At 43.8% G+C, this 12,579-nt stretch overlaps 1 protein-coding gene across 1 annotated transcript in view; it reads right to left on the bottom strand.

The window, feature by feature from the left end:
- Positions 1 to 5,654: 5,654 nt before the first annotated feature.
- SLC15A5 (solute carrier family 15 member 5) overlaps positions 5,655 to 12,579 on the bottom strand; it is a 52,432-nt gene continuing 45,507 nt past the window's right edge. Inside the window, exons 9-10 of the mRNA XM_081022979.1 lie at positions 8,284 to 8,392; positions 5,655 to 6,535 (exon numbers count right to left, since the gene is read on the bottom strand). Of these exons, the coding sequence (XP_080879105.1) occupies positions 6,388 to 6,535; positions 8,284 to 8,392 (257 nt within the window). The 3' untranslated portion in view covers positions 5,655 to 6,387. The remainder of the gene's footprint in view (positions 6,536 to 8,283; positions 8,393 to 12,579) is intronic.

Genomic DNA, 12,579 nt, shown 5'->3' with positions numbered 1-12,579 from the left:
AGGGTATAAAAATGTAGATATTAGTGGAAATAACAAAACTAGGGGGAAATTGCTTTGCAAAATGTACATATTAGGCAAAATTGCATACAAGCACGTGTATATGAGGAGAAATCTGCTGACAAATTTTCATGAGGATTTTAAAATAACATAAACTGTGGAAACACAACCTGACTGTCTGTCTCCAGGCATGGTGGTCGTCCACAAGGGATTCTCATGTGGTGGGGTTGATGGTGCCAGCCTTCACGTCATGTTTGCAGACATTTTTGTAAGGCAGAATTGGCCTGTCAATGGGCCTGGTGCCTGAAGCTAGCTCCCCACAGAACACATCCTTGGGGGTCCTGCCACATTCCATTCTGCAGAAATGGCCAAACCAGCATGGATGTCACTGAGACAGGAGTGCAAACATGTTGATATGTATAGTATAGGTAGGTACTATATAGAGTAATGTAGGTATGTTTTATGTTATGAAAATTAGGTAGTGTGTTGTGTACGTGTATTGTGTAAATGTATATGTATGTGTTTTATATGTTAATAAAAAACAAAAACAAAAAAGAGACAGGAGTGCAAACATGCTGGCAACATGGGTTTGGGAGAGCACATCATCGTCATCATCATCACTTTGCTTGTATGCCGGCTTTCCATAGTTAAAACAATGCTCAAGGCAGCTTACAACATGACAAGATTTACATAATCACCAACGTAACAAAAGTCATAAGCAATAAATAAAACATGTCAAAAAGGGCACAACCAAATGGAAAACCATTTCCACATAAATCATAAAATCTAAAACTAAGAATACAGTGGTACCTTAGGTTACAGACAATTCAGGTTACAGACGCTACAGGTTACAGACTCCGCTAAGCCAGAAATAGTACCTCGGGTTAAGAACTTTGCTTCAGGATGAGAACAGAAATCGCGCAGCGGCAGCGGGAGGCCCCATTAGCTAAAGTGGCACCTCAGGTTAAGAACAGTTTCAGGTTAAGAACGGACCTCCGGAACGAATTAAGTTCTTAACCTGAGGTTCCACTGTACAGCATTAATATCACAGTTTAAAATGACATAGGTAAAAAATAAAAGCAACTTAAAAAGCAAAAACGGAGCCCTCTCTGCCGAGCAGCAGCAGCAGTCCTTTATGGAGCCTGTCAGGCCCCGTTCCAAGCCAGGTGGAGAGAAGAAGGGCAGGGCCCTTCAGGCTCCCAGTAGGTCAGTCCTGGGCCCATCTTTGTTTGGAATTCTGTCCTGCCATGTGACAGACTATTGGCCCGTCCAGTTGTCAACATGGTCAAGCAGTGGCTCTCCTGGGTGCCAGGCAGGAACCTAATGTGGAGATGCCAGGGTTTGAACCAGGAGCCTTCTGTATGCAAAGCAACTGCTCTGCCAATGAGCAACAGCCCTGAACTACCCAGTCATTGCACTTCCATTGTTAGCTACAAAAGGGCTTGTAATTTTCCACCCATGCTATCAGAAGCATCGCCATGCCTCCCTGTGTACCTTCTGCAATGTTCTGTTCACACCAATGGGCATGGCATAACTTCCGACTATAATACTTGTGATGGCTGATAATATTATGACCCCTTTATTTTATATCATTTAAGAAATGAACCCTTTAATTATTTCTAAAACAGTTTTCCAGCTTGCTTTTTTAAAAAATTAAAGAGATGCACTGCTACAGCACTATGCTGCTTTAATGTCCCTCTATTATGGCACCACATTGCTACGGCGCCACCCTGCAATAATGCTGTAGCGTTATGTTGTTATAATGCTGAACCTCTCTTTCATTAAAGAAAATTATAACTGGGGAATTAAAGGATTGATAATTAATTCAATGCCAGATTAGAAATAATTAATTAAAAGATAATTAGCAGATTGGTTAAGGAACAGTAATGGGGTCATAAAATGGTGCTAACCCCAAATTATAATGAACGTGTGCTCAGTTGCTGTGGATTCGTCGCTGCCTACACAACAGGCACATAGAAAGTTGCCTTATATTGTCTCAATATTGTCTGCAGCGGCAATGGCTCTCCGGGATTTCAGGAAGAGATTTCTCCCAGTTCTACTTAGATACGTTGGGAATAGAACCTGGGACCTTCTGCATGCAAGGCGAATGCTCTAGTGCTGAGCTATGGCCCTCAGCTATGGAATTATGGAGCTCTGAGCTCTGAATGATTGGGCTGCCAGTGGCTACCAGCCTTGACGGCTATGTTCTTCCTCCACTGTTGGAGGCTGTTGCCCTCAGGTCTTGACTTTGGGCTTCCTGGAGACATAACACTGGTCTTGAAAGACCTACACTGGCTCCCGGTACGTTTCCGAAGCACAATTCAAAGTGTTGGTGCTGACCTTTAAAGCCCTAAACGGCCTCGGTCCTGTATACCTGAAGGAGCATCTCCATCCCCATCGTTCTGCCTGGACACTGAGGTCCAGCGCCAAGGGCCTTCTGGCGGTTCCCTCCCTGCGAGAAGTGAAATTACAGGGAGCTAGAAGACATCTGAAGGCAGCCCTGTTTAGGGAAGCTTTTAATGTTTAATAGGTTATTGTATTTTAATATTCTGCTGGAAGCTGCCCAGAGTGGCTGGAGAAACCCAGCCAGATGGGCAGGGTATAAATAAATAAAATAATAATAATAATAATAATAATAATAATAATAATAATTTGATTGGGCACTGTGAGAACAGGATGCTGGACTAGATGGGCCTTTGGTCTGATCCAGCAGGGCTCTTATGTCCCTCATATCAAGACCTTGTATGAAGTTGGAAGAGGAGCAGCTATGGAGATTGTGCTGCTCTTACATTCTTCTGAAAAGCTTTTTGGTCTAAGAAAAGGCCAAAATACTTAAGTCTCCAAAGCACCCTAGGTACAGAATAGAAGCTGCATCAGGTAAGAGTACACAGCAACATTCATCTCAGTAGTATCATGCTACAGTTATTTTCCAATTGACACCCAGTGGTGAAACATGGGGTGCCAATGCCCTGGGCCACGCTGAGGGTGGTGGATGGGAGGGAGGGAAATAGACACATTCAACTGCCTAACAGCATCTGTGTCACCCAGCAGATCACAGTCGCAGAGATCAGAGAAGTCATTCTGTTGTCCAGAGGTCAGTTTCTGGTTTCATGGAAAAGCCATTTTCAGCGACTTCCAGCAACGGAAGCATGCAGCTGTATTGAGGCAGCACTGGGTGTTGAAAATTTGCACCCCTAACAATTTTGTGCAACCGCCCCTGTGCCCCCCCATGCTACACTGCTGCTGTCACCCATTCAGATTGACCTTCATGTGCTAGCGTGTGCCTTCATAATGAAATAGCAAAGGCACTACAGCCCTTGTAGTGCAACAAATCTGCTTTCTAAAAAGGAAGAGGATATTTTGCTGAAAGAAAAATGATGGCATATCCAAGTGGGAGACATGTGAAGTAACCAACATTTGAAACTAGCATTGCATAACCTCTGCAGAAATTTTGTGCGAACGAATTGGGACGGACGGACGCTCACGAAGCAGAGAGACTTTGCTGACATGAATATAGCCATAGCATTGGTGGAGAGAGACAAAGGATCCTCTCCTTTTGGCCTAGGGTCATTTGAGAAGCCTCGGGTCACCTCTCCGAGCTTCCTCGGCAAACTTTCAGCAACACCAGGCGCTGTCTGCGAGCAATCCTTTCAATAAAGAGACCCATCTACCCTCTCCAAAAACAGCAGACATCAAGAAAGCATTCCTTTCCGCTAATTGGTATGACGACGAGACTACCCTGTTCTTATTTACAAAACTACAGATTTATGTCAAGCAAAGCCAATTATGCTTAATGCTTAAACTATTGCAGGTGCTGAATGACTTTGTTGCTAGGCAGTGGAAATGAAAAATGCTCTCTGAACGCATCTCATTGCAATGGAGAGCATGTGCTCCATCATCAGTGCAAACTCAACAGATGGATAGCTTAATCCCTGCCACTGATCTCTCTTCTCTCCCCCCCCCCACCCTCATTCTACCTGAAACAATGTCCCACATGCTTTATCTTGCCCGTAGTACCTGGGAAATGGTTCAAATTCTTTTTTTTAAAGAGCACTTCTTAATGTCATCCAGCAGATACATTTAACTCATTCAGAGTAGGCTTGATAATTTACAGGGTGTGTGTGTTTTTTAATGAAGTTTGCTTTGCTGTGCAGGCTGAAGGGGTTTAGCATCTGGTTCGTGGGTTTGGGTTGTGGTCACTCAATAATGGCTATCGTCGTTGTTTAGTTGTTTAGTCGTGTCCGACTCTTTGTGACCCCATGGACCAGAGCACGCCAGGCACTTCTGTCTTCCACAGCCTCCCGCTGTTTGGTCAAACTCATGCTGGTAGCTTCGAGAACACTGTCCAACCATCTCATCCTCTGTTGTCCCCTTCTCCTTGTGCCCTCAATCTTTCCCAGCATCAGGGTCTTTTCCAGGGAGTCTTCTCTTCTCATGAGGTGGCCAAAGTATTGGAGCCTCAGCTTCACGATTTGTCTTTCCAGTGAGCACTCAGGGCTGCAATGGCTATAGCTACGCTGGATTAGTCGGGGCTGTAGCTCAGTGGTTACAGCACCTGCCTGTGGATGCAGAAGCTCCCAGGTTCATTCCCTGGCATCTTCAGGTAGGTCTGGAAGAGGCACCTGAAACCTTGCTATCCTCCTGCTGCAGTCCAGTACAGAGCTGATTCTCTATTTCTATTTCCATTTCCATTGCTTTCAATGTTCGAAATGTCTCTGAGTGGCTCCGGGCATTACATAATGACTTGAAAAGATGGGGAGAGGAAGCATGAGACCCTCAGTGTTAGGCTTCAGGGTATCAGCTTCCTCCCCCATGGCAGTAGATAAGCAGAACAAAGGAAAAGGAGTTCTACCCGGACACTTAGGTCCAGCTCCGAGGGCCTTCTGGCGGTTCCCTCACTGTCGAAAACCAAGTTTCAGGGAGCCAGGCAGAGGGCCTTCTCGGTAGTGGCACCCTCCCTGTGGAACGCCCTCCCACCAGATGTCAAAGAGAACAACTACAAGACTTTTAGAAGACATCTGAAGGCAGCCCTCTTTAGGGAAGCTTTTAATGTTTGATGCATTACTGTATTTTAATATTTTGTTGGAAGCCGCCCAGAGTGGCTGAGGAAGCCCAGGCAGATGGGCGGGGTATAAATAATAAATTCTTCTTCTTCTTCTTCTTCTTCTTCTTCTTCTTCTTCTTCTTCTTCTTCTTCCCAGTTAGAAGCTTTCACTCCCCCCTCCATCCCGATTAATATATGTCACTCCTACTTCTTGTAATCTGAGCTTGGAGCCGCTGTGTTTTCTGTTCTGACACTTTCTGAGCTCTCCGGGACTTTGGGGAAGGGTGTGTGTGGATACTATCCAGAGACTGTGAATCTGTAAACTCTCTCCTAGTGTTCCTTCTGCTAGCTGTTCCCCATCCAGTATGTCCCAGTTTCTGAAATACCGTATTTTTCCGTCTATAAGACGCCCCCATGTATAAGACACCCCCTATTTGGGGGGGACTCAGATTTAAGAAAATGGGGGGAGATGTATTCATGTATAAGGCGCCCCCAAATTTTTGACATTATTTTTTAGGGGAAAAACCTAGTCTTATACACAGAAAAATAACGTGTGCCCCTCTGCAAACCACTGTTCCAAATCTATACTGTCCTCCTGCTCCTGGGAAGATTCAGGATCAGGAGGAGGGAGTGGCTCCAAACATTTTTCCTCAGTGCAACCCTCCTCAGAGGACACTCAGCTACAGCCTTCTCCAACCTAGTGTCCTCCAGGTATTTTCAACCACATCTCCCATCAGCCCCAGCTATGTTCCTGCTGCTTCTCATGCGCAAGTGGACATCTGCCTCTTGCTGCTTTGCATACCATCAGCAAACACAGGTTGGAGTGGTTGCTGAGAAACATATCAGCCACTCGAATGTATTACTAGTCTTATTACCACTACTTCATGCTTCCTACTCCTTACTGCTGACTGCCCTGCCTCAGTCACCTGGACTTTTTGCTCAACAGACACAGATTCCCAACCTTCTGGAACAGGAAATTTACACAGCATTGTGATGCAAGAGATTTTATTATATGCAAACGTCATTTTCAGAGTGAACTCTTGCACACACACGGAACACAAAGTTGTAAGTATTCCTCTTGCCCACTTACAAGGCACCTGTTGGGATGTCTCAGTAAAGGGAGCTAGGCACATGGAAAGCTAAGGATCAGGGCCGAAGTCTGAATGCTCTCGCTGAGATTCCAAATGTTATCTATCTTATGAGGACATGAAAAGGAGAAACAACAGTCCATTTATTGTTAAGTCAGTTCATAAACACAGACAGGAATGTATCATTAAAATCTGACAGACAATACTCTGGTGACTGACTGCGCCGTGTGACCAACCAGTCATTTTCAGAGCAAGATTTCACAGGAGAGTCTCCACGGGAGACAAAGGAGAGGGGCAATCCAGGATGCTGTCATAAAATATAAGCGATTTCTCATGCTGTAAAAGTTGCTCTTGAAGAAGACTCCCTCTGTATCCTTTGTCGTAGTCCTGCTGTAGATTAGTGTACCTGCAAAGCAAAAATAAATTAAATCTCCTTTGATGATGATGATTTATTATTTGTACCCCGCCCATCTGACTGGCTTGTCTCAGCCACTCTGGGCTGCTTCTATTGTATAAAGACATTTGAAGTGCAATGTAATACTGTTTGGATATACCAGCCGTGTTTAATGCCTTCAAGAGTCCAAAAGGGAAAGAGTGATGATGATGATGATGATTACGATTACTATTACAGTGGTACCTCAGGTTACATACGCTTCAGGTTACAGATGCTTCAGGTTACAGACTCCGCTAACCCAGAAATAGTACCTTGGGTTAAGAACTTTGCTTCAGGATGAGAACAGAAATCATGCTCTGGTGGCACAGCAGCAGCAGGAGGCCCCATTAGCTAAAGTGGTACCTCAGGTTAAGAACAGTTTCAGGTTAAGAACGGACCTCCAGAACGAATTAAGTTCTTAACCCGAGGTACCACTGTATTAAATTTGTATACCGCCCTTCATCCAAAGATCTCAGAGTGGTTCACAGCATAAAAAGACAAGATAAAAACACCAAACACACAATAAAAACAAGAACAAAGCAACATTCCTCCCTCCCACAACACATTTAAAAGGGCATTGGATGTCAACCAGCCCAAGGCCTGGTTGAAGAGAAACTTCACAAAAAAGGAGCCACTGCAGAAAAGGCCCGTTCTCATTTTGCCATCCTCTGGACCTCTTGTGGAAGAGGCACACGAAGAAGGGCCTCCAATATGTTGAACTGCCTAATGCAGAGTCAAGTCAAAGGTCTAACCATCTCAGGATTGTGACTGACAGCTGCTCACCTGTTACCTAAGATGGGGATATCGGGGACCTGTATGCGAAGAAAGTCCCTATTTCTGTTTGTGTTAAGCCTATTTTGAAAGGAATGTTTAAGCCCATCTGATACAGCTGTGTATTCAGGACTATTTGGCTCTGTTTCCCATCCCTGTTCACTGTAGCACATGTGAAAACCCCCAAATCAACCTAGAACACAGCAGCTAAAACCAGCATCCTTCGCAGCAAAGGCAATGTTTGGTGCATGAAGCACTCAATAGATTGTAACTGAAATTACCTAAATGCATCTAAAAGACTGGATTGTATGCCCCAGGCCAGCATCTCTGCAGAGGGCATTCCACACACACACACACACACACACACACACACACACACACAAGTTCCAACAATCATTTAACTTAACTTCTTATCTTACACAATATTTTAGACTTCTGTCAAGAACCTCTGAAGATTTTCCATTCTTTATCACTTGTTCTGCATTTCTTAATTTCTCTATTACTTTTAATTGTCCTTAACTAATAATTCCTTTGAAAGTCTTCCTTGCAATATTTCACAAAGTCCTCCTTACAGAACTTCTTGCAGTCCTACTTGCGTAATCTGTTTATCACAATTGCTTTTCAAATAATTCAAATATTGCTCCAGTCCTCTAAGAATCTCTGATCCCGCAGGTTTCGAATCCTTCCTGTTAATTTATAACTCTGCATAGTCCATTAATTTCATTTGCCATTCTTCTTTTGCTGGTAATTCTGCAGAGGGCATTCCATCAGGAAGGGCCACCACTGAAAGGGCCCTCTCTCTTTCTAGTGGCTTCTCACTTGGGGAAGGCCCTCCAAGAGAGATATCAAGCCCCTGTCTGAAAATGCAGCGTCACATGTGAATATTCATTCCGTCCAGGCTGGTCCGACCATGTGTCAAGATTTCATGTGCTGAATATGCAAGGACTTACCTATGTGAGATGGTCCAGAAGCCTAAAGTGTTAATCATCATTAGTGAGGCCAAAAAGAAGAAAAACCGCTCTAGTCTACCTTCATTTAGAATATTTGGAAACCAGTCACCTGTTGGGGGGAAAGAAGAAAAAAAACTGTATTTAGATGAGCTCCAAGAAGCCCATCAGAAAAATAGAGTGTAGAGTGTCAAGATATTTGAAGATGGCTATCATATCTCCTCTCAGTCTCCTCTTTTCTAGGCTGAACATATCCAGCTCCTTCAAGCACTCCTCATAAGGTCCATTTTCCAGGCCCTTGATGTTGGTTGCCCTCCTCTGCACACATTCCAGCTTGTCAACATCCTTCTTAAATTGTGGTGCCCAGAATTGGACACATTAGTCCAGGTGTGGTCTGACCAAGGCAAAACAGAGTGGTACCCTCAAACCTCAGAAGGGTCCCTTGACACAAAGCATGAGATTGCCAAATGACGCGCATGTTTCATCACAAATAATAATAAATAATAATAATAATAATAAAAATTTATTTATACCTCGCCCTTCCCGGTTCAGAAAACCGGGCTCAGGGCGGCTAACAACAAATTTAAAACACTTAATTGATGCAACAAAAAACAGCATAAAATACAGTATAAAACGTGAATAACAATAAATTCATAAGTCAAAAATCAATTTAGGGGGAAAATCCATCCAATAAACATTAGATGATCACCAGGGCTAGCTGGCTAAATTAGTCCTATTTGGGCCAGCGAGGAGACCAGGGGAAAATTAGCTGTGGGATCCCAGAGCGGGTAATCTTCATAAAAAGGGGGAGGGGGAGGGAAGGAAGGGGAATAAAAGATCAGGCTAAGTTCAAATTGAAAGCCAGGTGGAATAGTTCTGTCTTACAGGCCCTGTGGAAGGAAGTTAAATAGTGATGAGGCTGGAATTGTGTGGTCTGCTTCTTACAGTAGATTATCCCGACCCACTGCTTCCCAACTTTCTTGCATAACAGAATGTAACTCCCAGTAAGATTATGCATTCTGGGGGGTTGGGGGTTGGGCCAGATGCCCTTTAAGGTCCCTTCCAACTCTATGACCTCATCAGATACAGCAATTGTGGTGTAGTGGTTAAGAGCGGTAGACTCGTAATCTGGGGAACTGGGTTCGCGTCTCCGCTCCTCCACATGCAGCTGCTGGGTGACCTTCACACTTCTCTGAAGTCTCTCAGCCTCACTCACCTCACAGAGTGTTTGTTGTGGGGGAGGAAGGAAAAGGAGATTGTTAGCCATTTTGAGACTCCTTAGGGTAGTGATAAAGCGGGATATCAAATCCAAACTCTTCTTCTTCATTTTTGGTGCCCCAGATGTGTGCACAGATTTACATATGTTACACACACACACACACACACACACACACACACAAATCCATTAAAAAATCATATTGTATTGGAGAGTGTGTTGGAAAGTGTGTTAAAAGTGCATATACATAAATGGTGCACACAAAATTTGCACAGTGGGACACAAAGGAACAGCATGAAATGGGACAGGAATAGGATGGAGGCAGGTGAACGAACCCATGTCTAAGTGGCAGCAAGACCTAAATGGGGCAGAGCAAGCAGTTCAACCCCAGCCCTAGTGGCTGACCTATGATATTTTGTTACCAGAGTTGGAGCGGCAAATGGTGTCCCCCAGGTCTGCATATGCAATACCCAAGTCCAGAAAATCCCACAAGCGCCTCTCTTCTGGCAGTAAAAATACACTGATAAGATAAGAATAGCTATTTGCTTCCTGTGAAGTGCTTTTATGTATGTACCAAAGAGCACACAACAAGATCCTCTTGCCCAGAGGTGGTCCCTACCAGAGAGGAATGGCAAATCAAGCTGATGGACTGTGCCGAAATGTCAAAGCTGACAGGAAAACCCAGGAACCAAGGAGATAAAAACTTTACAAAATAATGGGAAACATTTATAAGTTATCTAAGAGACCACTGTAAGCAGACGGAAACATTGGCAGGATTTTCATTTCACTTGTAGCGTAACAAATACCATGGATTATATGGAGTGATTTAAAAGTTAGAGTATGGAAGAATATGCAGTTGTAAATGTTTAAAATGGGACCCCATGGGGGGAAGTCGTGAGATTCGGAGGAATCTCTGTATATGGACATATATTTGGATTTTTATAACCTTGTATTTGTAAAATCAAATAAAAATTACTTCGAAAAGATCTTCTCTCTGGCACCCCTAAGCATGCATGGGAGGTATTAGCAGGTGCCAAGGAACATGTCCCAAGGGCAGCATGGTGCTCACGGGCACCATGTTGGAGAATCAAATTACATCTTCAATATACAGGAACATTTGCAGTGGCAGGCACAGTAAAGGTAGGAATGATGACCGAGTTTCCACTCCACGACTTGTGGTAGACACAGTGCATCATTGTAGGTTTGGAGGCGCTTCCATTTGGCTTCCTCTTTCATAACGTGTACAATGTTTGTGTACATACAACCCCACTTGTCATGCGAGGCGTGGAGGGACTTCAGAGCCGGGAGAGACTTTGGAGGGTCCCCTCTTGCTGGAAAATACGTGCAAACCAGTTTTGCACACCAGTTCGTGATGAAGGCCAAACTGGGAGGTTTTTTGTGATATATGATTTTATTGACATGTGTATACAGGCTGAGCATCATGTTACAAGTGTGTACATGGATTCCCATGTGTGCAACCAGCACTCATGTTTGTTGATACACACACTGCTGAGAGGTTTAGGATCTTTTGCTGGAGTTATAACGCACACTTGTCTATGTATATGTGTTTTACCCTCAACTCCATGCCCACAAGTATAAGACAGGAGAGCTCACATCATAAACTCTCCAACAGATCTTGGTGCCTCGTTTGATTTCTGGGTGAGTTCCCAAAGTCATAGCTTTGGTTTCTGCACAAATCAAACCTCTGTTTCTTCCCAACTGCAAATGAACCTAGATAATCCCCATGATGTGTCTTCCATTCAGTGAAGGGGAAGGGGGCAAGCTTGCCCTGTCCTTCTGGAAGCATCACTACCTGGTTGTTTCTATGGCAACACACCCAGTATCTTACCAACTCTTTAGACATGTACAAAGGATGCTTAAGAGGCTGGACTAGGGTTATAAACTTAGCAAAAAGACTAGTTTGACCACCAGGCAGTTCCTTATACTACAGACTCACATCTTACAGAAATAAAATCACAGGCTTGGAGGGAACACAAATATATCAGTCAAACAACTCCACAATTCTATAACAGCGCAACCAATATTTTTGAAAGGCCAAACTGGGAGTTAAGGTGTAAGAGCAGCTGGGCCTATGGGGTGAGATGTTTCTGCCCTTCTCTTGGACAACCGCAAACACAACTTTGTTAAGCAATTTCCTCCACTGGATCAACAAGAATAAGCTGTCAGTTGCCAGCCGGGTGCCAGCAGAGTTTGCTCTGGCTCAGTTCCTCAGACAAAAACTGCCTTCATTTGTCAGGGAGCAGAACAGCAGCACCTCCTCCTCCACTCCCCTTGTCTTACTCCTCAAAGATGCAACAGACGGAGCCGAACTCCCAGAGCTAGGTTTAAAACATATCATTTAACACTGTCAGCTGACTGAGCACCTAGGAACTATATACTTCCCCCTTTAGTAGCTTATAAACTTTTAGAGCCATCATTCATAATCAAGCAGCTTTTCATTTTACACATCCCAGCGGCTGCAAGGACTCGAGAAGAGAATAAGTGTGTCTGACGGCAAGGAAGGGTTTTATATGGGTCCCTGTGCTACAGCTTATGGGTGGGAGGGAAAATCTATTTTCTGTTTGCATATTAATGAGAAGTGACTTAAGTTGCACTTCTCAAACCAATATGCAAAGTGAAGCACAGCTAGCCTTTGAAATTCGCACACTTCTGAATTTTGCGACACAGTTCTCCAACAACAACAAAAGGCATATAATTCAGAAAACAAGAAACAAAAATGCATTGTGTTGGGGGAAAGTGTGTGCATTAGGAAATACTGCATACAAAAATGTGACCATTAGGTGAAATTTGCACTGATGTATGTTCAAAAGGTGTTTCTTTTCTTTTTTTAAAAAAAAAGATTGCTGCAGAAATGCAGAGAGCTGAATTTAAGACTTCAAAAAATGAGAAGTAGAGAGGAACTGAAATAGACAGATTTGCCCATCCTTAGACACAGTTCATTTTGTTGAGTTCAACAGAAACTGGCTAGAATAGGGATCAGGGAGGAAATAGTTTGAACCACTCTTTGCTGTGGACTGACTGAATTTGACGTTCTCAAAACTACTAGTGGATCAGAAGGCAAC

This window comes from Podarcis pityusensis (genome assembly GCF_964106645.2).
Source record: "Podarcis pityusensis genome assembly, chromosome: 10".
NCBI classification, from domain to species: Eukaryota; Metazoa; Chordata; class Lepidosauria; order Squamata; family Lacertidae; genus Podarcis; species Podarcis pityusensis.
Note: the sequence above shows the minus strand (reverse complement) of the source record. Positions and strands in the feature narration are given on the sequence as shown.